The sequence below is a fragment of the Plutella xylostella genome, chromosome 15 (assembly GCF_932276165.1).
Source record: "Plutella xylostella chromosome 15, ilPluXylo3.1, whole genome shotgun sequence".
Lineage (NCBI taxonomy): Eukaryota > Metazoa > Arthropoda > Insecta > Lepidoptera > Plutellidae > Plutella > Plutella xylostella.
The window spans coordinates 9,138,329-9,153,668 of record NC_063995.1 but is presented as its reverse complement, the minus strand read 5'-3'; the positions used below and the strand labels follow the sequence as shown (position 1 = coordinate 9,153,668).

The following is a 15,340-nucleotide window of genomic DNA, read 5'->3' as shown; positions in this document are numbered from 1 at the left end:
AAGTTTTTAAAGTAGCGATCTCAAGCTCACATGCTGCTCAAGCACATCCACATAAACACCACTGCTACTGCTACACACATCACACACAACACGTCCCCGGATTTATAACAGATGTAGCTGGTCCCTTCATCATCAGTGATCGCGATTTTAAAAACTCCGCCTGTATACTTTTAGGCGCAGGCCACCGTACATTCCTTACCTTTAAGTCGCAGCTGACAGCCGTGTCCGTAATCCGCGTCCACTAGTGTATCAGCGTCTTTACACCATAAACATGGTACATATTCTGAGGCTGATGTATAATCTGTGTGTCACTTGACAAGTCCACAGAGCAGATGAGAGCAATCTTTGACACAAAGCATAGAGAAAAGAACACTACGTTTTAAGAGATGGGAGTACAAGGGGAAAAAAAAGAAAAAAATACTTGTATTAAACAGAGGGTACCAACAAAACAAAAATTATGACGTACAAAACTGCCAACATAGCCCCGCTGAAATAGTGATGTGCTTCTTATGGATATTTTTTTATCGATTACTAGTAAAAAAAAAGTGCGAGTTTTCAGTGTTACACAATGACACCAACGTTAAGTCTCGTTTCAACGTTATGTTATGTTCCTATTTGAACACAAAAATATAATCCATAAAATAAACTCGAGATTTTCCGTTGACGTAAGTGCTATGATATAATGTTGAAATAAAATAAAAGTGGAAAAATATAATTATATTTATTTATTATAAAAAAAAGTGTCTGCAGTAAGTCCCACACATGGAATTGTTTTTTTTTTCAATTGTGTTCTTAAAATTTAATGTTGTGGTAGAAAATGATTGCCACAAATTCGTTTAAGTTGATGTAGCTTTTCAATAGGCACATAAACCAGATCCTCCTTACCGGTCATCTTAACCCACTGTTTACATCTGCAAACAACATTGTTATAATTATTATTAAACAATTAAATATTATTTAAGTAGGTATAATAAAAGTCACTGGTAATTTTCGTATGGAGATCCGAATTTGATTTTCGCTAATTTCCAAAACTAGTAGACAAAAGTTGTTCTGATTGATGAGCTGTGCGTAGCGTACTAATGATAAATAAAAATATCGATATCGATAAAAAAAACATTCATGCACTATTGTTGGTTGTGCTGACCCTCCAGTTATTTTATTAGACTTTAACTTTTTTATACATATAAATAATCTAAATCCTATGCTTTAGCCTTTAATTGTAGCTTACAATGACACAAAGTGCCAAAAATCCATGATTTTATTGTGTGTTTTTGTTCATTTTTTATTTACCTATTTTGATAAATTTAATTTTCTAAATAATTTAATGGTTGTGCTGAACCAAAACTAAAGAATAAGTTCATAATTTTAAACCGACTTTCTTTTATATACATTGACTACTACAATGCATTCAGACCTTCATGTATCGCCAGACATTTATAGGAAAAACTTTCCAAACTTTGGGCGCCCAAAAATAGTTGGGTTTATGAGTTTAGATAGTGAAAGAAATTATCATGCCGATACAAGGCAACTTATGTTTGCTAGAGACATAGAAGATAAATCGGTAAATTTTGATTTAAATTTGCATATGGACAAAGTTAAACACCAACCTCCTAACCTCAATGAGAGGATTACTCATTTACTACAGTTTTTGTCAGATCAAGAAAAGAGATTGAATTACAGCAACATCAATATTGATTCTGCTAAGTTCTTCTGTTATAGAGGACTTTTAACATGCGTAGCGTGTACCCCATATGAGAATCGCGAGCCTTGGAGGATTGTTGCTACTCTATTTAAGGGCAACATTTACCTATGTGCCAGAGATACACAAGATAAAATTGATAGATTGCGAAATATGACCGAGCGGGATAAGATGTTTACTTCATGGGGATATAAGTTTGAGCAGTTTGTTTTGTCAGGTAAGCAATAGAAAAGTATACAATATAACTTAATGTGGCCATATAAATTGATTTTAATTTAATATCTTTTCAGATGATCCAGATTCCCAGCCAAATCCTAACTGTGGTGTGGATGAGAATGAGGAGTTTTCACTTGTTTTTGAAACTAATTTGAACAGGCACACCATAGTCTATGGTGCTGAGATGGATGGAATCAGATGTGACAGGGGACCAGTGACTGCACCACCATCCACTGAACTAGGACCTGATGCTATCATAGAATACCTCTCCAATAAACATTTTATAGAACTCAAAACTAACAGGCATATAGAATTTCCTAATCAAGATAATAATTTTAGGTAAGTAACATAAACATATCTTTATTAACCACAGCACACTACAGTCTTGTCTTGTATTTTTTTTGGATTATGACATTCTTGTTACTTCTGCTAAACCATGGTCCTACAAATATGCTATCATTTACCTATGACAATAGTAAAGTATCTAAACACACTATTATATTCCTTTTTCTATTCTCAGGCGTTTCAAAACCAAGAAGTGGTGGTGTCAGTCGTTTCTGGCGGGAGTGGACACCATTGTGGCCGGCTTCAGGAATGATGAAGGCATTGTGGAGCAGCTCAAATTGTACCCAGTGAAGGACATAGCAAAAATGTCACAGGTAAAAGTTATAAAACTTCTGTGACTCTTTCCATTATTTTCATATTTTTTTCGACTCAAGACATAATATTTTTGTTAAAATTGTTATTCCCTTTATTTTCAGAGATTCTGGCAGCCAAATGTGTGCATGAACTTTTTGGAAACTTTTCTAACTTATGTAAAGAGATGTCTTGCCAAGGAGGTGAGCAACAAGTTTGGTAAAAAGGCCCTGAACAATCTCCAGAACTTGCCACTCATAAGTCTGCACTTTGAATGGAGTCCCAGAACGCCAGTGAGGGTCACTGATGCCTACTGCTATGAGGACGACCCCATATTGCCACAGTGGTTTGTTGATAGGTACCAAAAAACGTATGCAGACAGCTAGCGGTTGTGTATAGCTTGTGATGTATTTTTGTAAGTAGTTGGAGTTTTATTGAGATAATGTTAAATTCATTTGTTAAATTCATATTAAAGAATCATGAAATTAAAAATACTTACCTTTATAACATTTTTTTTTCTGCACGTTTATGTCGAGTGGATATCCATCATGCACTTCAACATTGAGGAGACCAAGGAGACCTCTTTCTTGACGCAGCACCGTGATTGGGGGAAACTAGGCATCACATAAGAGGGCCTATATGCACAGCAAAGGGACATCTTACATGAGGTCTTTAAAAAAAGACTTAAATGACAGAACCATACTATATTTTCATACCATTTATTATCACTGCATAGCAAATGATTGAAATCAACATCCATAAAAGACTAATCAACAACATGGATATCTTCACTTAAAATACAGTTAAACTAATATTTACTATGATACAAATGATAAAAATTCTAAATAAAAACAGTTATAATAATGAATGTAACAACATAATTGTAATAAACTAAATGTCGACATAATACATATAATATGTTTACAAAAATGTTAATGTAGTATGTACATAACAATGTCTTAGAGCTATTAACAGAATCTCAATCAAGTTAAATTTTCAATACATTCATAATTACTAAACACATTTAGCCAAGTGAAGGGGTCCACTTCGCAACCCTGTAGCAGCTCTTGAAATAGGCTCTCAATTAGTCAATAAAACACGTATATTCCATTTAACAATTATACATTTAGACAACCATTTAGGGAACCTTGTATTGTTCCCGATTTTTTTTACATTCAAATTTAGACCTAAAGATATGCAATACATAACGTTAAATATGATGTGAAATGTTATCGTAACTGCTATTGATAGAATAATCCGCGAACCTCATGAAGGGCTCTCCTGGATCATTGCAGTTGTAGGTATTCGCTTTTAATGTGTGGTGATTATTTTTTCATAATTCAGTAAACACACAGTACACATACACACCAAATGACAACAATAATTAATGGATGATTAGGTGAAATTTCATATCTTATTAATTAGTTCATTAGGTACTGAATTTCTGTAGATGGTCATGAACGCTAAAATTTGTCAAACAAAAATCTCTTTAGTCTTTAATTACCGTTTCTGCAACTGACTGATTAGGGTATTAGAGAAAGGCAAGTAAGTAGGTATTATTAACCAAAATGGGGACTTACTTTTTTTACGAGTTTCCAAAAGTGGTAGAAAAGTTTTTCAGGATGACGAGCAGTCGTCACCCATTTTGGCTTGAATAACCACTTTAGCAAGACCCTGTACTCTTTAATCAGAAGACAGACACGGAAAAAATACAGTTCAAATCAAATTGACCAGGTTCTGCATTAATTATTCTTCATTACAAATTGTTATTATTGATTAAGTTGATTGCCTTCGTTCAAAGCAAATGTTTAACTATTATTACAATTAACCACAACATGTTAATCTGCCTACCCTCTAGCCAACAGGACGGTCATCGACGGCTTCCATTCAACAACGCACATTATACTACTACGATTATAAACGCACATAACAGCCACAGATATGAAGATAACATGTTACATGAAATATACATTAATTATAGAACATAATATTAATAACTGGCTCTTATTGAGGTCTCTCATGCTCCTCTATTCGTTGGAGGCATACTCTGTGTTACAAGCTTCGGTCGAATGTGTGTTCCAAGTGATTGAAGATTACGAACATTAACACCCATTAAATTAAACAACATTTTATTGTAATGGGCTGCTAAGAAACCTGACCCCCTCTCAGTAGCAATGTCACTCTAACAGGGGTCAGGTTTCTATGTGCATTCTTGCATTGTAGTCAGAGTATGTCTCCTAAATAACATGTCCTTTCAATGTAAAGGAAAGTACAACATAGGCATAGGCTAGCGTTACGAGGCTCTAAGTTTAAATGGCCTTCATAAAAAAAAGCTAACACTTCAATTTGAAGAAACGCTGCGCCATTGTGGTTTGGATGTGTTACAATTATAACCTTACATCTCACAAAACGACCCACCACCGTATTGATGGCTTGCCACAAATGTTTTCTAGGCAATTTACAGATAATCGTCTCGTGAAAACAATCATTACACTAAACGTAACTACAAAAATGTACACTTACAAAATAATTAGGTACTATACAATTTTGGTAAACAATTAGATACCATTCAAAATTGGAATTAATATACAATGATTTTCAATGATCTCATCATCGAAGGCTGCCATCGTATACATGTTCCCTTCCTCATCCACCTATCTCACCAACGCCTTATCATTAAGGTACTTATTTACCACCAAAAATGGTAGAACATTAGTTAGTAAGAATCTTTGACGAAGAAAGCAAAGAAGGTGTATACTACAAACATGTTTTAAATCAATTTAGATTGTTAAACACTATAGTATTTTTCCTATCGTACTGTTTGTTGTATGTATACTAGGTATGTGTTTAGTCGTAGGTACAGTAGTGGTGGCTTCGTGCCTTTTCCTTAATGTAGGTATGACTGAACAAAACAGAAGAAATCTGCCAAATATATTATTGATCAAAATAACTACATACTTTAAAACAGTCTTCTGTTGCTTACATTTACTTCCCTGTTGTCTCAGTTTACCTTTGTACTAGCGTTTTAGTAAATCAACTACAGGCATTCTGTCAGAATGTCAATAATATTCTCTATTCAGGCACAGGCTGAGGGCATCACAAAGTGCTAACTAAACACCTAGCGTGCGTCGCAAACGTTATTTTTGGTCGTTCATTAATTCATTATGTACCTATAATCATCGCAGATATTTAAAAAATATTTCGAGTGCACGCCAGGCATTGAAAACAAAATACCTAACATCACCAAACAAATACAATTTAGGCCTCGCTAAAACATAGTTTTGGTCAAATAGAATAACTGTAGGTATAAATGTAAAAGTTAGTCAGTGAATATAATTTATAGATTTATCTACTCGTATATTATTTTGTAAGGCTCCATTGACACAATTTCACAGCTATGGAATTGAATATAGAAGGTGCGACTAATGTTAATAGTTCTACGTATCCAACAAGTCATTAGTAATCATTTGGTCACTCGTTTAAGCTCAATGCAACCACTATAGGCGGGATTCATTTAAACACACTCAATGCGCATTACATGCGCCCAAAGTTTACTAAGTATATCAGTATAACTCCAATGTGATTATAAAATATATTAAATCTTTGTGCTAACTTACGATAAATTCATTTAATAAACTATACTCTATGTTAATTGTTAATTCGTCGAGATAACCGATGCTAGTCGCTACGGAGCGCGCTTGGCACGCCATTGGTCGGGCAGTAACTCATACTGCGTCATGCAATGTCCATCTTCCATATTAAAATAACTAATAGAATATATATTTACTAGTTGTTACAACTATAAACACGGGTGTATCACATCTACTTATAAAATACATATAAAACTTCGATGTCGTATTTCCTATTTGATGATTGTTTGATGTACCTGCACCTATCTAGTAGCTACCGATACACACACTCGAGGTTCGTGTGTAATAATGATAAAAGGCGGACAACAATAAAACCGTTTTTCTATCATATTTCGAACCCTAGAAAATAAGTGCTTAAAATGTGAAATGACGGTTGTAGATAAATTGAGTAAAGGCGCTAGTGATTGACTCACGTGCAGGGAGTGCGGCGGGGCGCGGGGCGGGGGGCGGCTACAGGTCGACGTAGGGCGCGGCCTCCATCTTGTCCAGGTCGGCCAGCAGGTCGGCGTGCGGCGTGAGCGGCGCCAGCAGCATGTCGTGCAGTGGCGACCCCAGCGCGCCCCCGCCCCCGTTCCCCACGCCGCCCCCGCACCCCCCCGCCTCCACCGAGTTGCCGTTGATGAGGAAGTCGCGGTTGCTGTAGCTGAACACGCTCTTCTCCTGCAGCTGCGGCGTGCCCGGCACGGACTTGGAGTAGCCGTTGTGCGGGGGGCAGGGGCGCGGCGGGGCGCGGGCGCGGCGCGGGGAGGGCAGCGGGGTGGCGGGCACGGAGCGCGACGCGCCCGCCTCGCGCTTCAGGAACTCGTCCACGTGGTCCAGCGCCGCGTAGGGCTCGGGCAGCAGCGCCGACAGCTCGTCGCTCAGCTCGCACGCCGCGTCCAGCGCGCCGCCCTGCAGCAGCGAGGCCGACAGCGCGTCGTCGCTGCTGTCGATGGCGTCGTAGATCTTGTGCAGCGTCTCCGGGTTGAGGCCGGCGCGCGAGATGTCGCACGCGTCCGCCAGCGAGCCGAAGTCGCAGAACTCGTTGGGCACGGGCGTGGGCGGCACGGAGCCGGCGGGCGTGCGCGCCGGGGCCGCCCCCGCGTCGCGCCGCAGCGGCACGGACTGCGAGCGGAACCCGTTCTCGTGCGGGCGGTAGCCGCCCGGCTCCTCCAGGAAGAACTGGCTCACCTCGCTGGACAGCGGGTCGGCGGAGAGCGGCGGCGCGTCGCCGTTGAGGTACTGCGGCGGCGCGAGGGGCGGCCCGGCCGGCGGCAGCGGCGGGAAGGCGTGCGCCTTGTAGTAGGCGGGCAGGATGTTGGGCGAGGGCGGCGCGGACATGGGCTGGCAGTAGCGGCCGGCGGGCACGGCGAAGCGCCGGCCCTCGCCCTGCAGCGGCGGCGGCGCGCGGCGCTTGCGGGCGCTGAGCTTGGGGATGGGCCGCGGGCACAGGCGCGAGCGCGGCACGGGCGTGTTGCGCGGGGACACGAAGGGGCTGGCGGCGGAGCTGAGCGCGGGCGGCGGGGACGCGCCGCGGGGGAAGGCGTGCGGGGACTCGCTGCCCTCCGAGATGGGCACGAAGTCGTAGAGCTGCGTGCGCGTGGTGGGGCTCTGCGGCACGTGCGAGCCGTTGAGCTGCCCCGCGCCCCCCGCGCCGCCCGCGCCCGGCGCCGGGTAGCCGTTGCTCTCGGGCAGCGCGAGCGGCGGCGGCGCGTGTCCGTTGCTGAGCGCGGGCGGGGGCGGCGGCGGGGGCGCGGGGGGCGCGGGCTCGGGCGGGAAGCGTCCGTCGGGCTGCTTGAGGTTGCGCGCGAGCAGCTCGCGCAGCTGGCAGATCTTCTCGCTCTTGCCCTGGCTATGGTCGTCGTGCGGGTCCAGGCCGCGGTCTAAAAAAGGGTCGGTGGTGTCGTCGGCGGGCGCGGGGCGCGGGAAGTACTGCAGCAGCTCCTCGTCGTGGTCGAGCGGGTCGGGGGCGGGGCCGGCGGGGGCGGGGGCGGGGGGCGCGGGGGGCAGGTAGTCGTCCAGCGCGTGCTTGTCGAGCCCGCTGATGGACAGCACGCGCTCGCGCGCCAGCAGCTCGTTGTGGCGCCGGCGGCAGATGGTGGCGCCGTCACACCGGGCCAGGCCCGCCCCGCCGCGGCCTACCCGGTCACATGCGTTTTTTGGATCCTCTAAAAAAGGTTGGTCCTGTTGTTGGTCGTGGGGCGGCGGCGGGGGCGGCGCGGGCGCGGGGGGCGGCGGCTCGGCGCGGGACAGCGACTCGGCGGCGCGCATCTTCTTGGGCAGGTAGGGCTGCTGCTCGCTCTGATAGGTCTCGAGGATGAGCTTCTTGCCGGGCAGCGCGCGGCGCCAGGCGCGGGGCGACAGGTCCAGCGACGCGTCGGCCGACAGGTTGATGGGCAGCGGGTCGCGCGGCGGCAGCGACAGGTCGCGCGGCTCGTAGGGCGGCGCGGGCGGGTAGGGCGGGTAGGGCGGCCAGGCGCGCGGCTCGTAGGGCTCGAAGTCGTAGGGCGGCTCGGGCGCGGCCTCGTGCTTCACGCCGTACGACGTGGACGGCGCCTCGCCCTCGCCCTCCGCCGGCTTCTGCTTCTTGGGCCGCCCCGGCTGCCCGTGCGTCTACAACAACAATGCAGCTCTATCAAACCAAACTTTGTCTGAATTATAATATAAATATAAATTCTAAATATTTGCGTATGCAAGTTGTGGATACGGATAGAGAGCCATTAACTAACCTGAATTTTTCGCTTCAGCTGTTTCATCAACTGCCGACTCGCTGGGTCTTCACTTGGCACTGCTACTGAAAAAAAACAGTATTTGGGTTTCTAACAACACAAGTTTCACAAGTTGGATAATCGATCTTCTTAGAGATGGACCGTGGCCTAACGGTTTGTAACCGAGGTGAAAGGATTAGCCACTAGCCAGTCAGATTAGCATCATTCTCTGACTGCCCAGGGAGCGCGAGTCGTATATTACATAACTTAAAGAGGCTCGCCCGGTAAAATATAGTAAGTAAAACGGTAAAACGTAGTAGGTACGTTGCGGTGGTTGCAAAAGGGCTGGATCACTAGGTAATCCTCTCACCACGGCGAAAAACCATAGTCCAGCCATAGTGTCTGAACACGCTAAAAATAAGTATTAGCTCAAGTAACACGGTGTCTAGTGTAATAATAACAGCAACATACGTGGCGGTGGCTGCGAGAGCGCGGCGAGCGGCGGCGGCGGCGACGCGCGAGCGAGGCTGGCCGACAGCAGGTGTCGTGACAACTCCGACAGACTGCCGAACTTTATACCTGGGGTGGATGGGGGAAATACTTCATTAGCATGTAGACTGTAGGTCACTCGTGAGGTCTAATGAATGTGAGTGAACGGGTATATCAGCATACAGTGTGACATTTAGAAGTATGGGAATTAAAAAGTTTGAACAGTTTAAGGTATGTAACATTTATAGAAGTAACTATGAGAAACTGCATGACATCATGATGATGTTATGGATTATATTTTAAGAGCTTAGCGCTAACTAGGGAATTCATTTGAAATAAACTCATAACTTTTGTGTAAAATCGTTTTTTTTATAATTGCAAGGTAGGTAAATCTGTTTGTCATGGCAATTTCAAATTTACTTAATACCATATGCCTAGTTACTAGTTAGTATATTTTGAATGTTGTTCTAGTTGAAGTAAAAACTGCAAGATCTATCGCTGAAACTGTAAGTTACAATCCTTTGTCGTAGTCGTAATTGATGGGGTTTTTAACATCGATCCAGTTATAAAAACAAAAATCATAAATAGTCATAAACTATGACGTAGGAATGACATAAACACATTGATAATACATAAACAAGTACCAACGTATCAAGTGTGATAAGAAATACTTTATCAATACTACTGTTCATAATTACTTACACTAGCCCACAAACACAAACTCGCAGCGTGATTTCAAATTACAATAAGTTTCTGATACCCTAATATGAAATACTACAGGTACTTATTTGGTTTTTTGGTGTAGAACAACAAAAATAATAATGTAGTATGGATCCATTTAGTATTTCAATACTGAGAGCGTAAGGTACAGTTTTTTTTAATGTACGTCAATCGATTTATAAAAACTTTGGCTTGCATTATTTATTTGATTATGCAATCGATAACCAAATTAAGGTTAAGTAGACAAAACAATGTTATTTCGGTGTTTTGATATAACCTTTCGACCTCAATGAGGGACCAGCAGTATATTCAGTAGTTATAAATTCTAAGCTCCTTATCTTGCAGATAAGAAGGAGATAACGTAATTACTGTAATGTTTCATTGATAAGCTTACACGCCAAGATTTGCCACGCGTATGGGTCAAATCAAGATTATAAATTATAATAGGTAGCCTAAGTAATAAACGACATCGAAGGAAAATCATCTCACACGACTAAAACCGATTTTCATGATACATAGTTGAAATAGCTCTCTGGAGTACTTAATAAAAAATATTTCAGTTTTTTCAAGGCATCTAAAGATGAATTTGGCAATATTTTAAAGGGTAAAGATTAGATTATTTGTTTGATTGTGGCACAAACAGGCTAAAAAAACTGCTGAACGTATTTTTAAATACTTATCTAACCATTATAAAGCCAAACTAACCCCGAGTGATAAGCTACTTTTTATCCAGGAATTCCCACGGGAAACCTTTTATAGTCGGGGCGAAGCTCGTTCGGAAAAGCTGGATGTAAATAAACACGTAGGTAACAATGCAATGATCTGATGATCATCATACCTAGTTTGGACTCCGCCCACTCGCAAACGACGCGCTCCGTTTCTCTTGAAGTGGTCGATGACTCCTGAAACATACATAGAGGTCACATTTCAGTCACTCATAGACACTTCAAGTCACTAAAACAAACACGTCCTAGGGACTCCACAGGGCTCATGCTTGGAGCCTATGTTTTGAATCATCATTTAATCATATTCTGATTACATATATGGTTTATGGAATAATAACTATGGTTTACATAATAATTATAACTGCATTGTTAGTTTGTTACCTTTGATGATTCACCCAGGTCGGGTAATTGTGGCACCTCTAGTTTGATCTTTTTCCTCAGCCCCGCATAGCAATACCTGTAAAAGTGTTAATTTCAGATTTAGAACCTACATTATTTATAGGGGTTGAGAAACAGTATGTGAGTAGGTATTTTGCACATTCTACAATAATTCTGCACAGATTTTATAATCAATTGACCTCTCACATACTTACTTATATGCACATTTAACTAGCGTGAAGAATCCAAGCATCATTTAATTTAGCTTATCAAATCGTCGAGTCACATGAATTGTTTTCTAATATGAATAAATATGTACTTGCTGCTTATTGTTCATTGTAAATATGATTCTCATTGTATAGCTTCATTCAAATCTGATAAGTTTTTTTTAAAGATTGTGTGGCTTGCTACCTGAACTTGACCATCAAAGTAAAGAAGTAGTAGTAAGTACATTAGGCAGACCACACATCTAAAGTCATCGTTGCACATAACATTAGTAATAATAAATCATAATATTGCTGACAGTTATAGTCACAACGTCACACAGCGCACGTGTATGCTAAATAATTGGCCAATGTTGGCCGACAGACATTGGCCACACCACGCCCACTGCCTATAAACCAATACCTATAGTCTCAGATACAGGAAAATATTTGTGATCTTACATTTCATTCATTAGTACGGCGTACAACTTATTAACTTTGTGTAGATAGCGATTTGTAAATGAAAACATTGTATTCTTATTTTGATTTGTATTTGATTTCCATACTTTTAATTTATCTTCCGAAATTCAGAGCTAAACACAAATAACAATAAAATTTATAAACAGCCCTCTATCTCTGGTCTGTGAGAATGGCGCCCTGCAGTTTCTAACTTGCTGATGAAAGGCCAACAAAGGAACATTTCTACTAGATTGATTAGTATTCAAATGTTTTCTGCAAACAAAAAATATCTCTCTCGTTTGCTCCCAATAAAAAATAGTTTATTCATAAACAAACCTGGAGTTCCCCCGGGTGCCGAGGCGGCGCGGGCGCACGGTGGGGTACACCTGCTTCATCACCTTGCCGAAGTCCGCCGTGGACAGCGGCTTCATGTTGCTGCTCATGCAGTGCGCACTGTGGGGCACATACGCTTATTATTAATACAAGATCATTATTATTATTTAACCGACTTCAAAAAAAGGAGGAGGTTCTCAATTCGTCTGGATCTTTTTTTTATTTGTATTTAATCGTTTGTTGCACAAATATAAACATAGGTGTACAAAATGCTTTAAGCATTTTCTACCAGTCTATTATTCTAGTAGCGTATGTGGGATGCACTCTTGGACGCTGGAACGATGACCTTGGACAGATAGCCAGAAGTAATAAAGGGTTGTGGTGTGGCGCTTAATTAGTTAGAGATAGTATTTTTTTTCAGACAAACATCTACCTAGGAAGCTTTTTACTCACAACCCTCAGTGCAGCAGTCAGCACTATGACTCAGAATGAGCCATTCGTAATCGTCATAATCAATAGTTTTGATTTCAATTTAGTTCATCTAGTTATTAAAATGGGATAGATTGTGGGTGTTGGAATTACACATAACACATTAAACGTTCATAGTATGCATAATTTATATTTCTAATTTACTAAACAACTGAATAATAATACTACTTGTACGAGTTATTATTCTGTGACTGCACATACATAATTATAAATAAGTAAGCTAGTACCTGAGGGGAATAGCAAGAAAATGTTAAACCTATTTGTTACTTAAGTTGTTAAGTAATTAGTGAAACTGGGTAGGTAGAGCCACGTACAGAAACTTCACCCCCTATCAGAATAGAATAGTAAAACTGGATGTGTACTCACATGTATTCATCATAGACATCTTGCTTGGGCAGCGACACGTCCGGGTCCACTTCGAGATGGGTCTGGATCCATGTCACAGTCTGTTGGAGCTCAGCTCTGGAACAATATGAATAAATTAGTTATGAGAACACCTGAAGATTCCTTTTCTACCTGAGAAAACTATCAAATACATCTTTCAAACAACAAGATGCTTTTTATTTAGAAATATAATTGTACAGATAATAAATACAGATGTGAATCTTGTAACACACATTACTCAAACAGCCTCAAAAAATGTTTTCCATCAAAAACAATATGTTATAAGATTGTACTTAATAGTAGTAGTTCATTTACGTTTTCTGAAAAATAATTACCTTGATCCTAGTGGGTTGATGGGCTGTTTGAGTGGGTCATGCGGAGGCACTCCCGTGGGTAATCTCAGGTACAACAGCAGTCTTTCTGTTCCGCTTAGTGCTTCTACAGCCTCCAGTATCTGGGATACTCGTTGCCGGCCTTCAGGGCTAGAGAAAAACAATATTTATGTGAGATAGTAAGTAAAAGAGCACCAAATTAATGTAAAGTGCCCCAAATGTATCTATATATACTTTTGAATATTGTCTATACTAATATTGTGTGTAAGTAAAATATTTTATTTATTGCAAGATTTTTTATATTATATTATAACTATTCTTCATCTTCTTGTGTCAACAACACAATTATAACTATATTTATAAACTCCTAAATTCCTCCCAAATTATTTATGTAAAAAAATCCATAGCAAGGTCACACATACAGCACATCCTAAAAGAGAACAAATAAGATTTCCCAAACACTTTATGTTATGGTCTGTTATAATTTTTATGTACCTAAGTTAAGGTATTAGTTGAAGATGTGTATTTAAATAAATTTGTGACTCATAATCACTATAAACTTTATGTTTGTACCTTGATAGTTAGGATATTGGTATAAAGGTTCTTTTTTACAATGATTTTATAGAATTATGCTGTGAATTTGGTAAAATAATAAAGAAATATAGGAACTTTATGTTTCAACAATTAATGACCTTGTAACTTCATTAGATAATCATGTTTGTTTTTTGTTATACACTACCACACCTCACAAGGTTGTGTTTGAAATCAATAGAAACAATCACTTTAGTTTTTATAAGTTTTACTATGTAGTTAGAAAATCGCTTTTAAAGATACCTTTTAACCTGATTAACCAAATAGTTTTTTAACACAAAGTTACAAAATAAACAAATATTTTAATGAAGTGGAAATCACTCTTAAAATGCCTGATAACATTAAATCATTAAACATTTAAACTAAAGCCACTTGTTGGAGATTTTGCATGTTAATTTCACACATAGCTCCTAACTTTCCACACAGGTACATAAATATCAATTAATTAGACACTCATGTTTAGTTGCACTTAGCTTATTGTTTAATGTAGCATGAAATTACCATTATTTATGTAAGAAATCATGCTTTTGATTGAGTTGTTCTTTTTGAATACCTAGTTGTTAAATCATTTTCATTAAGGACTGATTGCCTAAACTTTCTTATCACTGCAGATATCACTAGCACTACACTACACTGACACAAGATCATGCACCTCACAGCTGAACTATGTACATATAAATAACTTAATCGACACAATGGGACGGGGACAATACGGATGCTGTATGCCAACAAACGGAGAAGACGGTTACCTGAGTGTGTTCTCGACTATTTGTTGCATGGAGGCGATCTTGGCCGAGTCCATGTTGGGCTCCCGCGGCCGCGCGGGGTCGTCGGGGCCCGCGCCGCTCGAGGGCCCGGGGACGATGCTCGCGGCGACGGCTGATTCTTTATCGTAAGACGCAGTTTGCGTATGTTTTGGATGATTGTCATTTTCCCTGTGATGTTTCGCGTCATCCACTAGTTCCCTGTCTTTTTTCGCACCTTCGTTTGCAGCCCAGGGTTGAAAGGGAGTCGTGCTGTCCATTCTAACCCCGGCAGGTTATAAAAAAACTATTATTCTGTTTCATATTGTAGCTTTTTCTTATCAGATTTAATAAATGCGTAACAAAACTCCATTTTCTTGACATTTGATCAGCTGTGCGGTGAGGTGGAGCGAAGGGGCAAATGGGGTTATCATATAAAATATATACTAGTTTCTACTACATATTAAACGCGGATGTTCGATTTCATTTTGTAATATAATGTCAAAATATGAAATATACAAATATTCAAAATATAAAAATTTCTTGATAAAGGATGAAAGTGATTACTAGTTTTGAGTTATAGTATTTGTAGTGCAATAAAAATAA

At 40.9% G+C, this 15,340-nt stretch overlaps 2 protein-coding genes across 4 annotated transcripts; one reads left to right on the top strand and one right to left on the bottom strand.

The window, feature by feature from the left end:
- The first annotated feature begins 1,262 nt into the window (after positions 1-1,262).
- LOC105388555 (decapping and exoribonuclease protein) lies at positions 1,263-3,052 on the top strand. Of its 2 annotated transcripts, XM_048625757.1 has the most exons (5): positions 1,263-1,916; positions 1,990-2,254; positions 2,436-2,574; positions 2,677-2,921; positions 3,001-3,052. In XM_048625757.1, exons 1-5 carry the CDS (start codon positions 1,403-1,405, stop codon positions 3,011-3,013), a joined length of 1,176 nt encoding a protein of 391 aa, XP_048481714.1. In that variant the 5' UTR covers positions 1,263-1,402; the 3' UTR covers positions 3,014-3,052. The 2 variants fall into 2 exon arrangements, with proteins under 2 accessions (XP_048481714.1, XP_011557792.3); XM_011559490.3 differs by having other exon boundaries at positions 1,264-1,916; positions 2,677-3,052.
- Positions 3,053-4,239: 1,187 nt separating this feature from the next.
- On the bottom strand, positions 4,240-15,163 carry LOC105388580 (proline-rich protein 36). 2 transcript variants are annotated; one of them, XM_038108042.2, is made up of 9 exons: positions 14,741-15,163; positions 13,404-13,550; positions 13,051-13,146; positions 12,199-12,315; positions 11,204-11,279; positions 10,936-10,999; positions 9,360-9,467; positions 8,910-8,974; positions 4,240-8,793 (listed from the first exon to the last, which is right to left on the bottom strand). In XM_038108042.2, the coding sequence occupies exons 1-9, from the start codon at positions 15,013-15,015 to the stop codon at positions 6,652-6,654; spliced, it is 3,090 nt and encodes a 1,029-aa protein (XP_037963970.2). In that variant the 5' UTR covers positions 15,016-15,163; the 3' UTR covers positions 4,240-6,651. The 2 variants fall into 2 exon arrangements, with proteins under 2 accessions (XP_037963970.2, XP_037963971.2); XM_038108043.2 differs by having other exon boundaries at positions 8,910-8,971.
- Positions 15,164-15,340: the final 177 nt, after the last annotated feature.

Bases quoted from the DNA above. Each gene is read 5' to 3' on its own strand.
- LOC105388555 (XM_011559490.3), top strand. From the start codon at position 1,403: ATGCATTCAGACCTTCATGTATCGCCAGACATTTATAGGAAAAACTTT. The intron at 2,255-2,435 runs GTAAGTAACATA...TTCTATTCTCAG, and splicing joins AATCAAGATAATAATTTTAG to GCGTTTCAAAACCAAGAAGT. The intron at 2,575-2,676 runs GTAAAAGTTATA...CTTTATTTTCAG, and splicing joins ACATAGCAAAAATGTCACAG to AGATTCTGGCAGCCAAATGT.
- LOC105388580 (XM_038108042.2), bottom strand. From the start codon at position 15,015: ATGGACAGCACGACTCCCTTTCAACCCTGGGCTGCAAACGAAGGTGCG. The intron at 9,468-10,935 runs GTATGATGATCA...CATCCACCCCAG, and splicing joins GTGGGCGGAGTCCAAACTAG to GTATAAAGTTCGGCAGTCTG. The intron at 8,975-9,359 runs GTATGTTGCTGT...GTTTTTTTTCAG, and splicing joins GCTCTCGCAGCCACCGCCAC to TAGCAGTGCCAAGTGAAGAC.